This window comes from Garra rufa, chromosome 15 (genome assembly GCF_049309525.1).
Source record: "Garra rufa chromosome 15, GarRuf1.0, whole genome shotgun sequence".
NCBI classification, from domain to species: Eukaryota; Metazoa; Chordata; class Actinopteri; order Cypriniformes; family Cyprinidae; genus Garra; species Garra rufa.
Genome location: NC_133375.1, coordinates 27,414,908 through 27,439,522, shown reverse-complemented (window position 1 = coordinate 27,439,522; position 24,615 = coordinate 27,414,908). Strand labels below are relative to the sequence as shown.

Below are 24,615 nucleotides of genomic sequence, written 5' to 3'. Positions count from 1 at the left end.
ATGCCAGTATGTGAGATCTTGTGTCATGTGCCTGTTTTTCATGTGTAATGTGCATGGCAGGAACAGAGTTCTCTGCTGACAGAGATAGACAGACTGAAGCAGGTTCATCAGCAGACGCAGCAGAGAGAACAGAGAGTTCAAGCAGAACTCAGACACACACAGTCAAGGGTGAGTGAGCTCAAGACAGAAACAACAGTCTGGTAAGTTGACTCCTCTGGTATCTATTACACTAACGTATATAACATTTCGTCAAAGTTTGACAGTTTCCGTGACCAGATTTTCAAAACTGTGCAAGTTTCAGACAAAGAATCAGACAAAAAGGTAAGAAAATTTCTCAAGCCAATCAGAAGCCAAGTTTACTATCAGGGATTGTTTTTGCAAAAACAAATCTGCAAAAATCTGCAAAATGTTAATTATTTTATCAAAATAAGAGGGATCATACAAAATGCATGTTATTTTTTATAGTCTACAAGAGAAAATAATAGATCAATTTATAAAAATGACCCTGTTCAAAAGTTTACATCCTCTGATTCTTAATACAGCGTTCTTACCTGAATGATTCACAGCCAGAGCCGGATTAACGCAAAGGCAAACTAGGCACGTGCCTAGGGCCCGATTGGCGGGATGGGGCCCAGACAGAGGGACAAAAAAAAAAATAAATAAAATAAAATGTACAAATGTCCTATCTACAATTTATTTCAATATTTATTAATTAACTAAAAATAGTGACGATGTTTATCTTAACCATAGACTGTTACATTACGTCACATTAACGCCAGCCCATGACTGTATATATATCAGTGATGTGCGGGTTGATCCAAAATGAGCGGGTGCCTTCGGTTACCCGCGGTTATGAATAAAAAAATATTTTTAATGATATTCGGGTTGCAGTCGGTCGGGTCCTTTGAAATAAAGATGCCAGTTAAACCTTTGTAATTTATATAGTACTAGACACGATTTTCTATGAAATACATATACTTTTCGCAAATGGCTCTGCAGCGAGCACCCTCTCGCTTGCAGGCAGTGTTGCCAGATTGGAAATGTCCAAGTATCGTACCAGAAGCTCAAAATTATCGTATTTGGGAGAAAATTATCGTATTTGAGTCAAACGTTCAAAATAAAGAGATTTATCTAGATGTTACAGCTATTTCTCCTTTTCAGCACTCATTTTCTATACCTTATTGCAATGCTAAACTAATTATCTTACCCGAGTCAAACGTTCAAAATACAGCTATTAATCTAGATGTTACAGCTATTTATCCTTTTTAGCACTCATTTTCTATACTTTATTGTTAAACTAACAACCTCCGTTTTGAAACAACTGACCTAAGTGCGACAGGAACGTTAACTTGTGCTCGTGAGAGAGAGCCATTCTCCACGATGATTGGTTGAGAAGACTGGATGAAAGACATGCGTAACGCCACGTTCACGTCTCCTCACAATCATGAAGGTAGATGTAGGATCCACAGAGCTAGATCTTTGAGAATAGAAGCTCTATAATTACAACGACCATGGTGTCACAAAATTCTGAAATTATCGTACATTGTGGTATTATTGATCGTACATCGTACAGAGGTCAAAATTATGGTACAAATACGATAATTATCGTACGTCTGGCAACACTGCTTGCAGGGAAACTTAGTGGGTGTGGTCACTTCAATCGAGAGTGACCAATAGAAAAAGGTCTTTCATCCTGATAGGTGGAGACCGCCCACTGAGATACAGCTTAACTTGCAAGCAAAACTTTTCAACTCGCAAAGAAAAATAGATCCGCAAAAAAAGACAGCAGAAAAGAGAGCAACATTTGTGGTTTCGCGATGAAAAGTGTTTGAAGTGCACAAAGAAAAATAAAGATTGAAAAAAAATTTTTACATGCACTGCAAATAATTTGATCAATTTCTCTATTTTTGAGATTTAAGAAGACTTTTTTTTGCAAACTTTTATTTTTTAATTACAAAATAATTAGTTTTACTCTCAAACACAGCATGTTTGTTTGAATAATAAAGACACAAAAATTACCCCATAGAAAACCAAAGCTGAACCAAAAATGTGGGACCTGAAGGATTTTACTGAAGAACAGCAGGCAGTTTCAAAGCGGTGGATCATTTAGGGAACAACATAATTTTAAAAATCAAGGGGATGTAAACTTTTGAACAGGGTAACTTTTATAAATTCAACTATTATTTCCTCTTTTGGACTATATGTAAACATCTTTTATGTGAAATATCAGTCTGGTCATTACTAAATAAACAATAACATGCATTTTGTATGATCCCTCTTATTTTGGTAAAGTAATTAACATTTTGCAGATTCTGAAAGGGGGATGTAAACTTTTTACCTCAACTGTACAGTCGGTGATAAAAATGCTATTTTTTAATAAGTTTTTATAAATGCCAACTTCAGACAAATTATATGTTGGCAGAAAACTAGTTTGGAAGCATTTTGAAGCAGTTTTGTTGAGAAAAAGAGCTCTAAGCACTGAATGAGCCAAGTTTCTCTCTTTTTTTTCTCCTCTACTGTCACCTGAAGACATTTTATGATATTTCTGTGGTGCTTTCTTTCCTTTTCTTTCTTTTTTTGTCATTTTGTAGCTTGCCAGCTTCAATCCATATTCAGTCATTATATTGAAAAGAGTGACCAGAATATTTAAAAATTGAAAACACTGCCAAAATTTCATTGCTGGATGAACTTTTTTATGTTTGTTTTTATTTTGCAGGTGTTGGACCATTTAACAGAGCTAATGGAACAGATGGAGATGTACAAAACAAAAGTGCACGACTTTGAAATGAAACTCAAAGAAGAGGCTCACACACAGAGCAAAATGTTGGCTGAGACCCAGAAATTTAGAGCCAGACTGCAGGAATGTCAGGTATTAGTAGGTGGAAACACTGTTTATGCCATGTAATGATATATATTTGTGTTACAGCATTGCACAGCATGTTGCACAGCTATATAATATCCATTTCCACTTCTATATAGAGACGAGTGCAAGATGCATGCATTGCGGACACAGTTCTGATGGAAATATCTGGGCTGCAGGACATGATTTTGAGTCCTTCGCTCAGCTGGGTTCAAGAGCATTCACTTTCTATATTGAACGTCCTGCATAGAGTACTGCAGAATGCTGCTCAGAGCTTACAGACAGCAGGGGTTGATGTGTCATTGAAGACTGGAGGTAAGAAACAGAACTGGGTTTGACAAGAATATAAGTGATATTGCTTTTACTATCTAGTATTACAGATAAAGTTAAACGTTATTGAATTTCAGTGCATTTTACAGAAAAGTAGTCTGGATAATTGTTATTATTTATTTTGTCTAGGAGAATCAGGTGCCTTACAGATTTTGTGCCAGAAACACATAGAGGTTGAATCAGAGCTAAGAAAACTAAAGGTAAAGGTAAAGTATTTCAAAAGCAGTTAAAGAATCAGAAAGTTATTCTAAAGAAACATGTCTTTCTTTCCTGTGCTGAAGTCAGAGATGCAGAAGCTTCAGGAGACAGAGATACAAAGCAGAGATCTTCACAGTAGGCTGGAGTTCATACAAAAGCAGTTTGAGATGGAGAAACTTCAGGTGCTGCTGTCTCTAAAAAACACCAAAAGTCAAATTAAACTCATTTCATTTAGTCTCTGAGATATAGACCTCTTGAGGGATGGCCTCAATTAGATTGTCATTTAGCTTTTTCAGTTATAATTATATGTAAAACTCATCCCAATTCTAATGGAAATTTGTATATTAATGAAAGTGTTTTAGAGACTTGACTCCAAGCTAATGGATTAGATTGATTTCATGAATTGGACTAACTATCAAATTCTGTTTTACTGATGTTTCTTCTGACCTTTGACCTATTAATGATTCAGGCAGCCGAGGGGCAGAGAGAGATGAAAAACACACTAATGCGACAGCTGGAAGAGGTCATGGCTGATCTAAAGTCAGTGAGACAAACTGAGGTGAGTTAAAACAAAGAACTGAATTTATCCTCAACTCTCAGCACATTCTCCATATCTATACAGTATTTGGTCTGGTTTCTAAGAGCCCAGTTGCCAAGTATTTACCCATATGTGTTAATTCCCAGAACATAACTATATTGGTTTATTTGCTTTGACCCTTTTGATAGATGAGAAAATTCATTTCTGGCACAAAAAATGGTTTGCTTAATCATAATGATGACAAAATAAGTCAAAATTTAGACAAAAGTCACATTTTATATAATAACTATGACTTTTTAAGACACAATTATCTTTTTAGACTTTTTATGTAACAATTATGACTTCTACACTGCTGTTTTAGGTTTGGGATCAGTAGGATTTTTAATGTTCTTGTTGGCAACTGTGAAACTGTGGTCCCATTTTTTAGTATTTTTTAATAAATAAAAAATAAAAAGAACAGCATTTGTTTAAAATCTAAATCGTTTGTAACAATATAAATTACCATTTTAAAGTTTGTGGTCAGTACATTTTTATTCTTTATATTTTTTGAAAGAAACTAATACTTTTATTCTCCAAGAATGTGTTAAATTAATAAAAAGTGATAGCAAAGACTTATATTGTTAGAAAGGATTTCTATTTTAAATAAATTCTGTTCTTTTTTACTTTTTATTCATAAAAGAACCCTAAAAAAACAAATCTGATAACAAACACTGATAATAAAAGTAATAAATCAGAATATTAGGATGATTTCTGAAAGATCATTTGACACTGAAAACTGGAGTAATGGCTGATGAAAATTCAGCTTTACGTCACAGAAATAAATTATATTTAAAAGAATATTAGAATATAAAACTATTATTTTAAACTGTAATAATATTTCACAATATTACAGTTTTGTTGTATTTTTGATCAAGTAAATGCAACCTTGATAAGCAAAGAGAATTCTTTAAAAACATTAAAAATTCTGATCCCAGACTTTTGAACGACAGTGTATGTAAATTCTGATTTTTTTCTCATCATTATGATATTTTATGCCATAAATGTAATGTTCCATCTCATAACCTTGACCTTTTCCCAGTTTCCCGCACATGGCCATATTGGTTATCTGATATTAAGTCATAAATATGAGATAAACAGTCAGGACTTATTAAAGTCTTAATTGTGAGATAAGTAGTAACTATGAGATAAAAGTCATAGACTTTAATGTCATAAATACATAAAAAGTTAAATTATGAGATTATGTCATAAAATTAGTACTTTTACAAATGTTCATCTCAGAATTATGACTTAGTATCAAATAATTGATGTTTTATCTCATAATTATTATGATTAACCAAAGCATGTTTTTTTATTTAGCAGAAATAGGCTTCACCACACTAATTAAAAATAAAATTCATGTAACTTGTTCAACTCCATGTCTGTTGCTTTATTGCCTTCCAAGAGTGCCTTGTGTAGGGAGATTGAGACACGCAAGACCGAGTGGCAAACCAAGATGGAAGAAGCCATGGTACGAGAGGCAGAGCTGAAGGAAACACTGCGTGAATTGCATCTCAAAGAGGAGGAGAGGAGCGAGAAGATGAAGCAGTGTGAGAAAAGAGAGGTGCAGGCCCTGCAGAGAGGAGCTGAAGAGGAGAGACAGAAACACAGAGTTGAGGTAGAGGAGTACAGAGAACAGGTGCGACAACATGCATACACCATTGTTGCCATGGAGACACGAATAAACAATGCTAAGCAGAGTGAGGAAAGATGGAAAGAGATGGAGGAGGAGAGAGACTCACTGATGGAGCAACTCAGAGGTGAACACAGCCACTCATCTATAAACATAAGTCCATCCAAAAATAACAAATAAACATTACGATTTAAAATCAATACGAAATATGTAAGATTCTGCAATATATTTTTAGATTTTTCTGCTCATGATCACAAACCAGTTTTGCATTTTTTTTTATATACTGCAGTTTCACATGTTACCTATAGAGGGCAGCTTCACAACAGCCTTAGGTTCCTAATTAAAACTAATTTGTGCAACATATTTTATGTGTCCTACATATGTGCTCTGTGTTCATTATCATGTTTACCCTTGTTGTACTTGTCCCACAGAGGCGCTCGGTAGGCTGGAGGGCTTTGAAAGCAGCAGCAGCACATCTTACACATCAGAAAAACAACAGGAACCGGATCAAATCATAACATCCCTCCGGTATAATAAAGCTCTCATGAATAGTTTTGCCATCGCTGCATTGCCCATCATCCAAAATCTATGTTGTATATTATTATGGTAATATTTTCACCTATTTAGCCAGTAGGCCTGCTTCACAAACCAGTTGCAATATCTTTACACATGTTAGATTGTAACTTAGCGATTTATATATTGCATAAGTTTCCTCACTCTGTCATCAGATTCAATGTAAGAAGGATAATATCCATACTGTACAGTGTGCTCTTGTTAATGAATAATGCATGAGCTTCATTATTTATTCATGCATTATTCATGAAACTCTTGCTTAATAACTAATTACACAGTCCATGTCTCTCTCATGGAAACATGTCTCTTTTTCCTCTTCCTTTCATTTTTACTGTTCAATTACTGTCAAAATGCTAAAATCTCCTAAGTAATTGAATTAAGTTATTACAATTATGATAACCACAGACAATATATACATAATGTATACATGCTTTCTTAAAATTATATTTATTTAATGACATTTTTCATTTAAAATGTTCAGTAGCATTTATTCTATTCTTGGATGTCTTCTTTTCATTAACAATCTATACCATACTCATATTAAAGCTGCTGTATTCTGAATATATTGCCATTTTTGATTGGTCCTGCAGGGAATCTTTAGTCTCGTCCCAACAGGAAGTGGTCAGTCAGAGTGAGATCATCAATGCCCTAAGTCGTGACCTGGCCCAGGCTCATGCACGGCTCTCTGATATAACAGGTGCCGCACATTCAACACAATACGAGAGTACCGCTGCATTCAGTGTGTTGTAGTGTTTGTGTTTCTGAGCATGTGTCTCTCTGCGTAGGAGAACTTAGTGAACAGCAGAAGTTAGAGTTGGAAAGTCATAAAGCTTTGGTGGTGGACCAGAAGATTCAGCTGAGCATGCTCACACAGAAGCTAACCATGATGTCGCAACTAGTGGAACAGAAAGATGAAGAGATCAAGAAACTGGGGGAAAAACTGAGGTATGACACATAAAGTACAATGGTCTCAAGAAATATAGACATGAACTTTGTATTAGATAATAAAAATCTTTTTTTGTTAGACAAACTGAACAGGACCTGAAAAGTAAAGCAGCAGCAAACAGAGAGATGGAGAACTCAAGCATTGTTCCACTTCAAACCACAAGAAACACTAAAGTAAGATTGGTACAAAACTGGACAAGCATTTACCTTAGCAAAAGTCCCACTAAGGCACAAACTATGCCTGATTTTGGGTAAATGTAGCATTGGTTAGCCTAAGTATGGAAGCCCATTTTCGCCACTAAACAAAAAAAAACCATTGTGACTTTTGTCTTGAATTGTGAGATTGAAACTTAAAGGTTGTATCAGCGATTTCTAGCCTAAAACATAAAGTGTCAAATTCAGCTGACCTTTATTCACGATCCGCTCGCTGCCTGCCCCATAAATTGTCTGTGAAAAAACCGCGTCTCTCTGGTCAGCCTAGGGTCCGAGATATGCCAAAAAAACAATCAGCGCTATCAACAATAACCACAGATAAACAAACCGTGTTCCAACCAATCAGCGTCAGGGGGTTCGTGTTGTGGACTTTCCTACTGGTGCAGGGATGTGAGGGAGGCGGAGCGAAAGTCCACCAACACCAAACCCCTGACGCTGATTGGTTGGAACAATGTTTGTTTTTGCTGTGGAAAGGTTGGTAGTGCCGATTGTTTTTTTGGCATATCTCGGACCCTAGGCTGACCAGAGAGACGCGGTTTTTTCACAGACAATTTATGGGGCAGGCAGCGAGCGGATCGTGATGAAAGATAAGCTGAATTTTACACTTTATGTTTCAGGCTAGAAATCGCTGATACAACCTTTAAGATAAAAACTCACAATTCAGACTTTTTCTCAGAATTGGGAAATATGAACTGATGATTGAGTGTTATAAAGTTGCGTGATAATTAGCAATTGCGAGTTAAAAAAAAATCAGAATTGTGAGTTTTTATCTTGCAATTCTGACTTTTTTCCTGCAATTCTGACTTTTTTCAGAATTGTGAGATATAAACTTGCAATTGTATGTAATAAAGTCGAAATATAACCTCATAATTCTGACTTTTTGTCTTTTTGTCTCTTGCGTGATATAAATTAGCAGTTGAGAGAAAGTCTGAATTGCATAATAAAAACTCGGAATTCTGACTTTTTTCTCGCAAATGCAAGTTTGTATCTCACAATTCTGACTTTTCTTGCAATTCTGACATTTTTTTCAGAATTGTGCAATTGCATGTTATAAAGTCAGAACTGCGAAATATAACTTTATAATTCTGACTTTTTGTCTCAGAATTGTGTAATATAAATTAGCGAATTGCGAGAAATAAAGTTAGAATTGCATAATAAAAACTTGGAATTCAGACTTTTTTCTCGCAAATGCAAGTTTGTATCTCGCAATTCAACTTTTTTTCAGAATTGAGATATAAACATGCAATTGCATGTTATAAAGTCAGAGTTGCAAAATATAAGCTTATAATTCAGATTTTTTGTCTTAGAATTGCGTGATATAAATTACCAATTGGCGAGAAATTGCATAGAATTGCATAATAAAAACTCGGAATTCTGAATTTTTCTCCTAAATGTGAGTTTATATTGACTTTTTTTCTAATAATTGGGAGACAGAAATTCACAATTGCATGTTATAAAGTCAGAAATGCGAAACATAAAGTCATAGTTCTGACTTTTTGTTTCAGAATTATGAAAAAAAAGTTGCGAGAAATAAAATCAGATAAAAACTCGTAATTCTGACTTTTTTTCTCAGAACTGTGTAACATAAATTATCAATTGCGAGTTATAAAAACTGACAATTCTAACTTTTTTCTCTGAATTGTGAGATATAAACTTGCGTGTTCTAAAGATATAATCAGAAAAAAGTCAGAGTTGTGTTTTTATAACACGCAGTTACTAATTGCTAGTTTATATCTCACAATTTTGAGAAAAAAAGTCGCAGTTACCTTTTTTATTTTGTATTCAGTGGCGGAAAATAGGCTTCCATACATAAGAGACTTCCTTTAAAAACTAAACATTTTTGAACAGTAGTATACATTCACCAGAAAAAATGGGAAACAAAAAGAGCAAAGGGGTCTCACACACACACACACACACACACACACACACACACACATAGATAACAAATGGACACTTTGCTAACTGTTATATGGATGTTCTTTTCTCAGGATGTGGCACTCATGACAGTTCCTAATGATGTCATCCATCAGGGGTCAAAACACAAAGGTCATCGCCGCGAGGAAGCGATACTTCAACAGCACGAAGGTTTGCGTGACATGAAAGAGCGAATCAGAGCTCTAGAACAGAAGTGGCCTAGCAGTGAGTCTTATAATCCTTTATAACTAATGATCAAACCTTTGAATGTGACAATCCTTATCTGATCTAATTTCAGGCCAACATTAACCTACATTATCACTTTTCTTCTGTACGGTTTACAGAGCGTCTGTCCCAGCAGGGGGAGCCAGAGAAACAGGGTCAGATGAAGACTCAGAGACTTCAGAGATCTGCAACTCGGAGAGGATCCATGAGTTCTGTGGTATTTGTTATAACTTATACAGTGTAACAAATTTTTCTTGTTTAGTTTTCTAAATGTCATAATTAGATAAAGACATTAAGAAAATATTACATTTGGGTATACTTTAGGAGAATTTAAATTTATATATGTAATATTTTGCCAATAAAATTCTTACATTTCCTATGTATTTTCTATATATTCTATAAATTATTGAAAATCACATTTTAGCAACATTAAGCTCTTAAAAAAAAATATGATACAGGGACATTCATAAAAGGTGATAGACTGACTCAAAATTCTCATTACAATTAGAGTTCAAGTTATCATTACCAAATTTTGGATCACTCTCAAATGCTGAAGTGTGTGTTATACGTGTGCTTGTTTGATTCACGCAGAGTGGTTTTGCGTTCCCTGAAGCTCTGACCGAAGCAGCACGAGAGCGTACAGCCAGACTGGACATGTCTGATGCTCTGGAGCTCAGTGAGAGAACAGTAAGTGAAACGTGGCATGTACGCATTCAAACTAAATTGTGTGAAACATGCATCTGTGGCGCTGAGATTGTGCTCTATTTTGAGTGTGTTTGAGTGAATCATTAATGAATCATTATTTTTCGTTTTGGTTTAGTACCTGGAGCTAGCGCGCGTGCTGCGTGAGGCTCTGGAGCTGAGCGACGGTGAGCTGTCAGGCTGTGCTAGTTTAAAGCACCTACCTCCCGACGAGAGACAGCACATAGTCTCCGTGAGACAAACAGACCTGGAGTTTGTTAGAACCCACCTTGATCTACAGAACAGACAAAGCCAACAGCAAGAGCTACTGCTGCAGGAGAACCAGAGAGAGATACACACACTCAGGTGCAAACAAAATAAGACACACACTTATGACTAATAGTTCCTTTTTTTCTCAGTGTTTGATAATGTTATATTAGGATATTAAGAAGAGAAACCATAAACTCTCTCTCTTCCTCAGGATTTTAGTGTATTTTCATTTTTAGTGTCAAAAAATAGTACAACACACAATGCATATTATAGTTAATACTGTATAATATATATATTTGCATACATTGTATAGTTATGTGGGTCAAAGACGGAAAAAGGGTTTAAGCATAAAAATTGCAAGTGTAATACTGCTTTAAATTGTTGTTTTCCCCCCCAAAAAGTAAAAAGTTTTCTGTTTAATTTAATAGCATTTTTTTTGTTTTTATGAGCAAAAAATAAATATCATCATTTTTTTTCCTAATTTACAGAAGACACCCACTAAGATTAAAAGACAAGTTACTTGTAGATAATGTAGATAATTAGTTCATCTACATTTTTAAATTTAAACACTATCCTAGGTTTTGCCCATTTGTCAATAAGAATTTTTTATTAATTTAAAACATAATAAAATTTAATATGCTCCCTTATTCTTTTATATATTTTAATATGTACAAGTCAGAATAAGCATGTTGTTTGAATTTTTACATAAATAAATATAAATAAATATATTGTGTTACACTGAATGACAATTTAACATTATTTCAACCACATTTTGACATTTTATTCTCCAAAAGCTTATTTGAAACCTTAAAAGTAGACACTTTACTTACATTTAATGTGCTTTCTATGGACATAAAATCACTTTTGTAAATTTCTTTTGATGTGGACATCTTAACGTCTTTGAACCATGTACTGTAATGTAAAATGTAAAAATTGACAATAATATAACATAAAATGATGCAAAGTATTATTTTATATTATAATATTAAGAAAAATGGTAAGACTTTACAATAAGGTTTCATTAGTTACTGTTTGTTAATGTATTAGCTAACACGAACAAACAATGAACAATACATTTATTACACTATTTATCAATCTTTGTTAATGTTAGTTAATAAAAATACAGTTGTTCATTGTTGGTTCATTTTAGTTCACAGTGCATTAGCTAATGTTAACAAACACAACCTGTGATTTTAAGAATTTTAGCAATTTTAATAAAAATATCATTAACTAAGATTAATAAATGCTGTAGAAGTATTGTTCATGCTTAGTTCAACAGCCTAAAATTATGTAAATTATTTTATTTAGATTATTAATTAGATATTAGGAGAACAACTATATAAAACCTAATATATTTTTGTGTATACATTTTATAGTAGTTTAATGTAAAATGTAACAATATATCATAAAATGATGCATATTATAATTTTATATTATAATATTAAGAAAATATTAAGAAAAACACTAACTCTCTTATATTATATTATATAATACATTCTCAATCAAAATTTAGAATGTTTAATGTAAAAAAACAGTAATATAGCTTGAAATGATGCATATTATCTTATTTAGATTATTGATAAGATATTAAGAAAAAAGTATATACATTTTATAGTTGTGTAATGTAAAATCTAACAATATAACATACAGTGTTGCAAATTATAATTTTATATTACAATATTATAAACTATAAACTATACATTCTATTCTATTCTATTCTATTATTCATTTTCAATACATTTAAGATATTAAGGATGAACAATATAAAACCCAATATATTTTCGTATATACATTTTATAGTTGTGTAATGTAATAATTAGACATAACATAAAATGATGCATATTCTAATTTTATATTATAATATTAATAAGAAAAACACTATAAACTATATTATATTATATTATATTATGTTAATTATTTTCAATACATGTTTTAGTTTAAAAAACAGTAATATAACCTAAAATTATGAATATTATTTTATTTATTTACATATTATTAATAAGATATTAAGAAAAAAACTCCCTCTCTTAAATAACACAATGCATATTATGGCTAATATAATACACAGTTGTATATACATTTTAAAGTTGTGTAATATAAAAAATAACAATACCGATGGATAAAATTATTTTATATTATAATATTAATAAGATAAAAATAAAAACATAAACTCCCTCTGTTCCTCTGTATGTCAGTGGATTTTCAATATGTTTTAAGTGTTATATATCCAAAAATTATATAAAACAATATTATATTATATTATATTATATTATATACTTCCACACGGAAGTAAGCCTATGGGTGAGACTTCCGGTTCATTAGCCGCTTTAGGGAAGTAATGACAAAAATAACAATGTGAAGTAAACAGTAAACAGTGTTCATAATTAAGATAATACATTAAAATAATATCGTAAGACACACCAATTTGCAATATCAAGCAGCAAAGGGAGCGGTTTTAGCTAAAAATAGCTAGATGCAGATGAGACCGGAAGCCAGACCCATCAAATTTACAAATGACCGCTCTTACGGGAAAATAAGATGAAACTACTTTCTTTCAGAGAGAGCCAGGTGCTGGGGTACCAGACGCAGTCCGAGCTTGAGAGTGTAAAGGCAGAACTGGAGACTCAGAAACAAGAGACAGAACAGCTTCGCCAGGCTCTACAGGACAACATCAACCAGCTGCAAAGAAACCAGCAGGAACGCAGTGTTACCAACAGAAATAATAGGGTATCACACATACAAGTGCACATAGAAAGTGAGAAAGTCTGACTGACACCATAGAGTGAGAAAAAAATAAAACATCAAAAAGTTGCTCTTTTCCTGAACAAACTTACAAGTGGCTTGCAATTCTGACTTGCAGATGCAGACACAAACAATTCTGACTCGTCTTCGCAAATGTATTGCCAGTTACAAAGTGTTTGTAATGTTTTTACTTATAAACCAACCGATTTCTTGCCTATTTTAAGGTATGATTGATAAGTCAGCACTTTTAATATTTCAGGCACACACTTTTTCTCCTATCTCTGTAGAGAGCCACCTTCAAGTGGTTCATAGTTCACCCAGTGCAATCTATAATAAGTACTTTCTCTACAGAGCCTTATTATGGAGAGAACGGACAGAAAGAGTGTGAGAGTGGGCCATCACAACTGTATACCAAATGAAAGCTATGAAAAGGTACGCTTAATGACAACAGTGGCTTGGTTTTGAATCAGTGCCCTGATGCAAGAGTGTGTGTGTGTTTGATCTCCAGAACATATGTAAGGTCTAAATCCATGCTGTCTGCCACAGACTGCCTGGGGTTTTACAGAGAAACTCCACACTGTGCAATTAATAGATTTTTCAGCAGCACCACCAAATTTGTTCTTTCCTGAGCTCATAATCACACTGCTATAAATGGAGCATGAATCTGTTCCTGTTCGTTTGATGTTAGACCTTTAAAAAAAAAAACAGCACAGACAAAATACAAGAATGCATCTTTTTAATACTTTCGTCTGCCACAATCATGTTATGTATTCGAATTATCTTCATTTGGGGGCTTTTCTTAGCAAATGTTCATCTAAAAAAAGTTCTATGTTCTATGCATAATTAATTTTATTAAATGTAATCAGCGTTTGACAGCCCTATTTTTACTTTGCGTGTTCGCAGGCCCCGGCAGTGAAGAAACGGACTTCACAGATGAGACTGAAAAGGAAAGAGAGTGAGGTGGATAATCTAAAGAAAGAAATGGGGCAGAAACAGCAGATTTGTTCGATGGTCTCTGATTTGGCCGGTCTTCTGCAAGGCCCCGAGAGCTCCCAACTCCCCCTGCTCACTGAGGCCCACTGAACTGTGCATTTAATATTAAATAATGTTATATTTCTTAATTCTTGTCATTTGATTATATATTTCTGTGTGTGTTCTGATATATGTGACCCTGGACCACAAAACCAGTCTTAAGTCGCTGGGGTATATTTGTAGCAATAGCCAAAAATATATGGTATGGGTCAAAATTATTGATTTTTCTTTTATGCCAGAAATCATTAGGAAATTAAGTAAAGATCATGTTCCATGAATATTTTTTTGTAAAATTCCTACTATGAATATATCAAAATGTAATTTTTGATTAGTAATATGCATTGCTAAGAACTTAATTTGGACAACTTTAAAGGTGATTTTCTCAGTATTTTGATTTTTTTGCACCCTCAGATTGCAGATTTTCAAATAGATGTATCTTGGCCAAATATTGTCCTATCCTAACAAACCATACATCAATAGAAAGCTTATTTATTGAGCTTTCATATGATGTATACATCTCAGTTTTGTAAAATTTAACCTTATGACTGGTTCTGTGGTCCAGGGTCACATATATGGTTTATGAGGACACAAATGTGTCATCAGAAACCAAATTAGTTAAAAACATAAACTATTCAGTGTAGTTCATCGCATCCAGCTATTTTCAGTTGTACAAAACAGCTCATTTTGCTGCTTGATATTGCAAATTGGTGTCTTGCCATAGTATTTTATTATGCATTATTGAAATTATGAACACTCTGGGTTGTAGTGCAAGCAGTTTTACCGTATGTTGTTTTTCTTCTCGTTATTTCATGGTTAATGAACCCTGGACCACAAAACCAGTTTTAAGTAGCACGTGTATACTTGTAGCAATAGCCAAAAATACACTGTATGGGTCAAAATTAAGTAAAGATCATGTTCCATAAAGATATTTTGTAAATTTCCTACTGTAAATATATCAAAACATTTTTTTTTATTAGTAGCATTGCACTCCCTGTTGAAACAAACAGCATATGCTGGTTAGGTAGGTTTTGATGCTGGTATGCTGGATTAAGATGGTCCTTTGCTGGTTTATGCTGGTCCTTTGTCTTTGTCCTTGACCAGCAACATGACCAGCTAAGGGCCATCATAAACCAGCGTTAACCAGCTAAGGACCAGCATTAACCAGCAAAGGACCAGCATAAACCAGCTAAAACCAGCATCCCAGCACCAAAACACACCTAACCAGCAACAGGGTTTGGACAACTTTAAAGACAATTTTCACAATACTATGATTTTTGCTGATTTTTCGCTGATTCCTTCAGGAAGTGAACGTCGTTACAGTGTGCAAGGAGACTAGCAGGATTGCTGTTGCTTTGTTTGGAACTGCTTTCTTTGACGGAGGACAACAGACACAAAAATGTGTCTAAAATGTAAGTTACTCAATATTAACTTATTGTTTATTGAATTGCTCAAGTCCTTAGCTAGTCCAAATTCCAGACCCCAGTGTAACAAACCTGTGAGTTTCATTAAAGATCTCTCAACATTGGCAGCGTTGTGGTGTTTAGGAATTGTATCACATTTATATCCGCATATCTCATTTTAAAGACAATTACTACCTGAGGTATTAAAAGACATTCCTGTTCCCAGTGATATGAAAGAGTGTAAAAATCTGGTGTTTAGCGCCAAACATGCCTTTGGATTTAACATTAATCCATCGTGTGGGATCATTTCCCAACTGTTCTCGGCACGTATAGTCTCTTTTCCGAGGAAGAATTACCGTAGTACTTTTTGTTCCTCACATCTGTTCCTCATTTACAGAGGCATCTGACAACAGGGTAGAGATTCAGAAAAACGGTGATGTATTACGTTAATTAAATACACTCAGTGCTGTGTAGACAGGCATCAAGGGTAAGTCTCCCCTCATCGTTTTGTCTGAATTACTGTCACACAACTCTGTTTGCTTGTTGTGGGTAGAGGAGAATAGAAGAACATAATGGACAGTTTTCAATAAAGGAAGGCTCCTGGAAGTGATCATTAAATTTCATTATACAAGCAGATAGGATCACATGAATCCATCTGAAGTGCCCAATTTACATTATCTATATTTGTTGACGTTTTTTCTGTAAATGTAGAATCAGATTATCAGCAAAATACCAGTAGTCCCACGTAATATTTGAAATGATCCTCATCTTCCTCATTAGTGCTGATCACTATATGAAGTGGGTGGATGAATTCTAGCTGGCATCTGCTCCATTCAGACTTCTGGCATCAATCCAGCCCATTAGAGGATCAAGAGAGGAAAATCAGTTCAATTATTGAAAGAGGGTCCAATCCTTTGTTCATGGTTATTCAAATAGTACAAGCAATGCTCTGCTCCCCAAACTGTCTCCTTCGATTAGAGACTGCTTCCCTGTGGCAAAATGTTGGTATTACATTATCAGCTTGTATTATAGAGTTTGATGCCTGTAACTGTATGTATTTAACCCTTCAAATACAATGCCCCAAAAAAGCCCATAAATAAAATATCATTTTAGTCATTAGCATTTTTATTATATTGATTATACAGTTGAGGTCACATTCAAGTTTAAATACACTTTGCAGAATCTGATGTTAATTATTTTGCCAAAATAAGAGGGATCATACAAAATGCATATTATTTTTTATTTATTACTGATCTGAACAAGATCACATATGTCACAGTTCTGTCTGTCTTATCATTGGTTTTTCCCATTTGTCTTCCCCCGGTCATTTTGTTATCATTTGGTTTAGTCCTCGTTTGTGTAATCACCGTCACCTGTGTTTGATTTATCAGTCATCTATGTCACCTGGCTGTGTCTTATGATTAGTCTGTCCTTAAAAGTCTGTCTGTGAGTTCAGTTCCCTGTCGGTCCTTTTGTGAAATTGATGTGTGTGAATGTTCCTGCCTTGTTCCACTTGGAGATTTATATTAAATATATTGTATTTTGTATATATCGTCTATCGTCTCGTCTACTCCTGCACGCACCCCTGACATAAGGACCGACCTACTACAGTTTACCCGGCACCTCTCCCTGCGTTTATTTTCAGTTTTTAAAACAGTTTTTTGTATCAGTGTTTTATTTTTTTTCCCTCATGGATGACCCCAACGTCTTCATCATCTTTCTGAAGCAGGGGAACCGCTCTCTCGAGGACCACATCAGAGACTTTCTGTTCCTCGTGCCATCAACACACTACCCGGACAGCTGCCTGTGCACGTTCTTCCGCAATGGATTAAATGATAACATCAAGACACAGCTGTCCGGGGAGGGTCCTCGAGAGAGCCTAGCCGGATACATCGAGTGGGTGCTGGCGTCCAGTGGATCTTCCTGGACTGTCGGCTTCGTCGAGGAGGACGTCAGCCCCACTCACGACCCAGAGAGCAGCCAATCATCGCCCCGACATGCAGAGTGGGAACCCGAGCGCACCGCGGATGAGGGACTAGAGCCGCGAGCGACAGAGCCAGAGCCCTCTCCGGCTGACCAGGTGCGTGAGCCAGATTCTACATCTGCGACGGTGGATTGCGACGTGGAGCAGATGAGGGAAATGGAGAGCCCTGCCCACTGCAACTCCGCTGGGGGTGAGATAGACAACTCTGGGGACCTTATTGACTTCCTTTCCGAAGTTATGGATTATGAACCAGTTGACTTAATAGACTTTTTCTCTGAGCCACTGACCTGCCTAAGCTTCCCTCCCACCCGCCCTCTTCTGTCTGAATCTACCTGGTCCCCGCTGGTTCCGCCCAGCCGTCCTGAGTCCCCGCTGGTTCCGCCCAGCCGTCCTGAGTCCCCGCTGGTTCCGCCCAGCCGTCCTGAGTCCCCGCTGGTTCCGCCCAGCTGTCCAAAGTTTCCCAGGTCATCGGTCAGTCCCCTTGCTCACCCTCAGCCCACCATCCATGCAGTGGGCTCGCCGCAGGGATGCCAATCAACATCGGTGGCATGGCTGGAGGATCCCTCAGCTCCGCCTCCAGCCTCACAGCCCAGATCTCCACCTCGGCCCTCCGACCCTGCGGCTCCACCACGGCTCTCAACGCCCTCAGCTCCACCGTCGCCCGTCGGCCCACCAGCTCCACCGGGCTCCATCGTCCCTCCGGCTCCGCCTTGGTCAGTCGTCGACCATCCGCCGCCTCGGGACTCCACTCCTCTGGCTTCGCCTCGTCCCTCTGTCCCTCCGGCTCTGTCAGGCTCCTCCTTCCCGTCAGCATCGCCTTCGTCCTCTGTCGCTCCGGCTCCGCCGCGGACCTCCGGATCTCCGCCTCCGCCTCGGCCGCCAGAGCCTCCTGTTCCGCCTTGGCCCTCCGGATCCGCGGTGTCGCCCTGGATCTTCGGCTCTCCATCTCCGCTTCGGGTTCCTCTGCCAGCTGCTCTGCCTCTGTCGGTCGGCCCCACGGAGTCGGCGGTCCTTCCTCCACCATGGCTCCTCCCTCCATCGGCTCCTCCGTGGGCCGTCATCCTGGCTGCGATCTGGGTCCTGCTCTCCTGCTTCAGGTCCCTCCTGTGTCTTCCCTGGCTCCTCCCTCCGTCGTCGCCCCCATGGACTGTCTTTTGTGTCACCTGGACTTTTGTTCTGGTCCTCCTCCGGGGGTTGCGTCCTCCACCGGAACCCCCTCCTTCATTGACTCTGGTTTCCTGGTTTTCCGCCCCTCATTTTTTTTCTACGGCGCGAGGACGCGCCTTTCCGGAGGGGGGCGTAATGTCACAGTTCTGTCTGTCTTATCATTGGTTTTTCCCATTTGTCTTCCCCCGGTCATTTTGTTATCATTTGGTTTAGTCCTCGTTTGTGTAATCACCGTCACCTGTGTTTGATTTATCAGTCATCTGTGTCTTATGATTAGTCTGTCCTTAAAAGTCTGTCTGTGAGTTCAGTTCCCTGTCGGTCCTTTTGTGAAATTGATGTGTGTGAATGTTCCTGCCTTGTTCCACTTGGAGATTTATATTAAATATATTGTATTTTGTATATATCGTCTCGTCTACTCCTGCACGCACCCCTGACAACATAAAAGATGTCTACATATAATCCACAAGAGAATATTTTAGTTGAATTTATTAAAATTACCCCATTCAAAAGTTTACATATACTTGATTCTTAGTACTATATTGTTACCTGAATGATCCACAGCTGTGTTTCTTTTTTGATTAGTGATAGTTGTTCACGAGTCCCTTGTTTGTCCTGAACAATTTAACTGCCTGCAGTTCTTGAGAAAAATCCTTCCGGTCCCACAAATTCTTTGGTTCTAAATACATAAACTACTCTGCAGCTAAAGAAACTTGGCTCATTCAGTGCTTAGAGCCCTTTTTCTTGACAAAACATTCTTCCAAACTAGTTTTCTGCCAACATATAAGTTGTCTAAAGCTGGCATTTATAAAAACATATTGATGATTAGCATTTCCAACAACGACCGTACAGTTGAGGTAAAAAGTTTACATCCCTTTTTCAGAATCTGCAAAATGTTCAGTATTTTACTAAAATAAGAGGGATTGTACAAAAATGCATGTTATTTTTTATTTTGTACTGACCTTTTTGTGTATTTGAACCCGTTTCCAACAATGACTGTATGATTTTGACTGAGATCCATCTTTTCACACTGAGGACAACTGAGGGACTCATATGCAACTACAAACATAAGGTTCAAACGCTTACTGACGCTCCAGAAGGAAAAACGATGCCCTTCAGAAGCTACAGAAGATACTTACATTTTTCCCAGAAGCCATAATAAGTTAAATTTACCCTGATCTTCAAAAGTTTTCACCAGAGCTCCTAATGCATCTTGTTTCTTTCTGAAGCATCAGTGAGCGTTTGAACCTTCTGTAGTAGTTGCATATGAGTCCCTCAGTTGTCCTCAGTGTGAAAAGATGGATCTCAAAATCATACAGTCATTGTTGGAAAGGGTTCAAATGCACAAAAATGCTGAAAAACAGAATTTAGCTGAAATAGAAAACTACTCAAAATAACTTTAATTTTCATAATTTTATGAATTATTGTTAAATAGGAGTATTAATTTCTTTCCAAAATAAAAAAGTACTGACCCCAAACGTTTGATCGGTAGTGTATAAAAAGCAGTTATTTTAAAGTATTAGCATATTTCACACTACTACTGTTTTGCTGTATTTTGGATCGAATAAATGCAGCCTTGAGCAAACTTTTGTGTGTTAGTGTATATTAACAAAATATTTACTGCATTACTGTTAGGGTTGGTTAAGCACTGGAAAAATTATACTGTAAAGCATATTCTGTTTCTGTCATTTTTATTTGTTGTTGGCTGTTTCTTTTGACTGGGTGTTCTGTGTATACATACATTCATGTATATCCAAAAGTCCAACGTCTGATGTTTTTATCTCATAGCCTATATAAAGACACTGACAGCATCCTACATCACAGACAGCCTCGGCTGAGGAGACTATAAAGGCAACTGAGTGCTGATGGACCATTTCATCAAAAGCTATTCTGTCATTCACAGATATCCGGCGCTCCCCTGAGAGAGATCTGAATGTGTAGACATTTTCCCATCCTCTCCCCTCATGAAAATGCTGATGATTTCATGAAGGAGAATGACAGAAGCGCTCTAAGAGGGTCCATAAATAGCAGTGGGTATAGTGAGGCTGATGGGCCTAGCTAGGAGTAGGGATGGAATCCTTAATGACCAAAATAAATGGCCACTCAATCCATCCACAAACACAGTTTGTCTTCACCTGAATTCCCCCCTGACAGCCTGTCCTCCCCAAACAAATGTTCACTTCTGATGTAGGATGCCACGCTCTAGATTTATTATGTGGTGTGAAGGAGTTAGTCTGTCCTGTCATAGATGTATTATTCCTGCAGGTGGCACCACATACAGTAACACATACAATAGATGTCACTGACACCGTTAAAATATGAAGTATTCTGAAAAAGAAAGATTCTTTTAATTTATTCTCTTTATATTAATTCAGTATGTTTGATTTTGGATTCTGAACAGAAAATGTCTTCAAGCTCAACTTGCTACATGTACAACACAGTTCTTAGTTCATTTTGATCGGTTCGACATGTTGTGAAAGTAATATCCCTTAGTCAAATGAAAACAGAAACAGCTCTGATTCACTAGAAAGACTTAACCGGGAATCGGGCTACGCATTTTTTGATTCACTAATGAGAATTGGCTCGTAGGAGTCATTCATTAGGGAATTAGATTATTAGTTGTGCTCACTAAACTATATAAATGTTTTCTATTATAGATCAGTTGTTCTGCTGCATGTCTGTGGTTCATTAAAAAGAACCATTTAATTAATTTGGGAATTGGAATATATTGGTAGCTACATGCTTTTCAATATTTCATGGTAAACAGTGTCTCAATATTTTAGTATACTGAAAAAAAAAATGCTTATTAAACCTTTATTGAAATGTATATGATTATCAAACTGCATTTGTTCACAACTGGGTACAGGGATCAGGATTTTTTATTTCTTTCACTGAGAGATTTCATATCATCTGTAACATTAGAATAAAATAAAACTATAATGTTTCATAATTTCATTATGATCATTATGATAACATGGATAAACCCTTTATTAAAACAAACAATTCTGGATAAATGGAGAATAGGCTAGAGATCACAATTCTGAACTAAGAAAAATAACGTAATTTACTAAAGGCTATGACAAAATATTAATTGGCTCATTCTATTCAAAAATGCTTAATTAAATTAAAATAATTATTTTAAAAAAATGAATGAATGAATGAATAACTTACTCATAAATACTTATCAGTGTTTTCAAATGAATCTCTTGAATGAATGATTCAATGAAAAATACATTTTTGAACAATCATTTGTCGCAAATGAAACAATGTAATCAACATAGTAATTAATAGATTATTTGTAGTGCCAATTTAAGTGAAAATTACTTTTAAAAGATAATTGCAGCTAACAAAAAGAACATTTTGCTAACATACCAACTAAGTTATGAAAACGTTATTTCTGAATGTCTTTTAAACATTCAAAATTTTATGAGAACATTTTTTACTGATTATACAAACATTGGAAAAACATTCCCTTTGAACTTTTTATACCTATTATGACAATGTTATTTTTTAATGTTTTGTAAATATTCAAAACGTCCAGTTTTTTAATGTTTGAGGAACATTTTTTCTTGGTTATGTGAACGTTACAGGAACATCTCAATTAACCATTGTCATAACGTTATGAGAACCTTATATTTGAGTGTCCTATGTTTAAAACACCCATATTTTATGTTAGAAGAATATTTTTTTTTTTACTGATTATACAAACGTTGGACAAACATTCCCTTTGATCTTTTATACCTGTAAATACTTTTATACTTCTCAGTGTTATGTAAGCATTCCAGTTTTTTAATGTTTGAGGAACATTTTTTCTCTATTATGTGAACATTACAGGAACATCCCTTTCTACCATTGTCATAACATTATGAGAACCTTATATTTCTAAAAACCTTTTTCTATCAACATTATGAGAATGGTTTTTAAACACATATGCTGTAAGAAAGTTTTCTTTTAACATGACAAGAACAATTAAGTGCAAATTATCAGGTACAAATCACAGCAATCACATTAAAACAAAATCACATGGCTCAGTTGGTAGCAGTTGGTGTGTGTTTAGATCAACTTGTGTGAAGATAAACTTGTTCTTGCCATGAATATAGCCATAGATTCTGAAATGGGGTTGAAATGAAATAAACAAAAAGACATTCAGAGATACAAATTTAATCAAAAGGATATTTTGAAAATGTAGTTCTAAGATGTAGGTCTTTTAACATTACGAGAGCCCCAATCGTGTACAAATAACATCAAAAAACGTTCAGGGAATGTTGTTCTAAGACTGTTTTCTCTAAACATCACAAGAACCTCAACTGTGTACAAATAACATTAAAAAATATTCAGAGAATGTTCTAAGACTGTTTTCTCTTAACATCATGAGAGCCTCAATCATGTACAAATAACATCAAAAAACATTCAGAGAATGTAGTTCTAAGACTGCTTTCTTTTAACATTACGAGAGCCCCAATCGTGTACAAATAACATCAAAAAACGTTCAGAGAATGTTGTTCTAAGACTGTTTTCTCTTAACATCACAAGAACCTCAACTGTGTACAAATAACATTAAAAAATATTCAAAGAATGTTCTAAGACTGTTTTCTCTTAACATCATGAGAGCCTCAATCATGTACAAATAACATCAGAAAAACATTCAGAGAATGTTGTTCTACTTTTAACATCAAAAAGGGTTCAAAAGAATGTTGTTCTAAGACCATTTTCTCTTAACAACACGAGAACCTCAATTGTGTACAAATAACTTAAAAAAACATTCAGAGAATCTCGTTCTAAGACTGTTTTCTCTTAACATTACGAGAACCTCAATCATGTACAAATAACCTCAGAAAGTTCAGAGAATGTTTTTATAAGAATGTTTTCTCTTATCATTATGAGAATGTGAATCAACTATTAATAACATTATTAGAACATTCTATAAACATAATTTTAAGAATGTTCTGTCCTAGCCTTTAAATACCTTTGAAAAAAACTTTAATGAAATTTGTGGGAACGTTCCCTGTTAGCTAGGTTTGCCCCATTTTGTTCGCTACCATCCGAACCATAAACTTTTATCGCAGTACTTCTGTGAGAATACAAATAATTGTAAGACAAGAATAATACAGTCTGGTTAAAAGGACTGTTTGTGAATCTGTTTCTTACCTAAACATGATGACTGCTCTCTCTGTGAGAGAACGCAGATTTGTCAAAGGTTTAAAAGGTACAGACTAGGCACTGCTCTAGTAGGTAGCCTATATTGAAGCTTACTTTGCAACCATGAAGAAAGTATGTTCTATAGCTATAGATTCTGAATCCTATTTTTAATGGCATATGAGCCCATGGCAGCTGTAAAGATGTTTTTCTGTGGAGGTGCCTCTTATCATGGCCCATGTTTCTGGGTGGTTCTATTGTGGCATAGTAGAATCAGGGTGTGTATGTGTTAAATGTGTCTGAAAATGTCGTCTGAAAGACTGGCTCCTCATTGCAGATAACTTTGTTCTTGGGGCCCTTAAGGATGACATCATAATGGATGATCATACGGCAGCAGGAAGTGTTATCTGTGACATGTTCAGTCACAATAACCTCAAATGCACACAAACACACATTTTCAGGCACACACACACTCCATCCTACTCTTTCCCTAAAAGACTGCTTTTTATCTACACACGACACACACCCATTCACATCCAGAAGCAGTCCCCGAATCCTCAGGGGGGATAAGTTGTGTTTGCAGTTAAAAAGGACTGTCTCCAACTCAGGGGCAGACAGAGGTTTGTGGATATGGTAGAAGCTCTTGTTTTGGTAATCTATGAAAACAAGTGGAATATATTTTACAGAAGTCACTTGAGTTTTTGAAACAGGATCCTTTGGCTGAACCCACTAAGAGTAAGT

The 24,615-nt window shown here is 35.9% G+C and overlaps 2 protein-coding genes across 2 annotated transcripts; both read left to right on the top strand.

Moving 5' to 3' along the window:
• LOC141287707 (uncharacterized) lies at positions 1-9,330 on the top strand. Its single transcript, XM_073819845.1, has 12 exons — positions 1-6; positions 61-168; positions 256-321; positions 2,717-2,869; positions 2,980-3,175; positions 3,320-3,390; positions 3,472-3,570; positions 3,858-3,947; positions 5,368-5,764; positions 6,704-6,865; positions 6,954-7,113; positions 9,315-9,330. Exons 1-12 carry the CDS (start codon positions 1-3, stop codon positions 9,328-9,330), a joined length of 1,524 nt encoding a protein of 507 aa, XP_073675946.1.
• LOC141287706 (forkhead-associated domain-containing protein 1) lies at positions 9,327-14,279 on the top strand. Its single transcript, XM_073819844.1, has 7 exons — positions 9,327-9,465; positions 9,585-9,682; positions 10,057-10,152; positions 10,286-10,512; positions 12,975-13,143; positions 13,510-13,590; positions 14,062-14,279. Exons 1-7 carry the CDS (start codon positions 9,327-9,329, stop codon positions 14,239-14,241), a joined length of 990 nt encoding a protein of 329 aa, XP_073675945.1. The 3' UTR covers positions 14,242-14,279.
• The last annotated feature ends 10,336 nt before the right edge of the window (positions 14,280-24,615 follow it).

Excerpts from the sequence above, each read along its gene's own strand:
- LOC141287706 (XM_073819844.1), top strand. The coding sequence starts at position 9,327 with ATGACAGTTCCTAATGATGTCATCCATCAGGGGTCAAAACACAAAGGT. Across the intron at positions 10,153-10,285 it reads TGGAGCTCAGTGAGAGAACA|TACCTGGAGCTAGCGCGCGT; the intron begins GTAAGTGAAACG and ends GTTTTGGTTTAG. Across the intron at positions 13,144-13,509 it reads TTACCAACAGAAATAATAGG|AGCCTTATTATGGAGAGAAC; the intron begins GTATCACACATA and ends CTTTCTCTACAG.
- LOC141287707 (XM_073819845.1), top strand. Across the intron at positions 3,391-3,471 it reads CAGAGCTAAGAAAACTAAAG|TCAGAGATGCAGAAGCTTCA; the intron begins GTAAAGGTAAAG and ends CCTGTGCTGAAG. Across the intron at positions 3,948-5,367 it reads AGTCAGTGAGACAAACTGAG|AGTGCCTTGTGTAGGGAGAT; the intron begins GTGAGTTAAAAC and ends TTGCCTTCCAAG.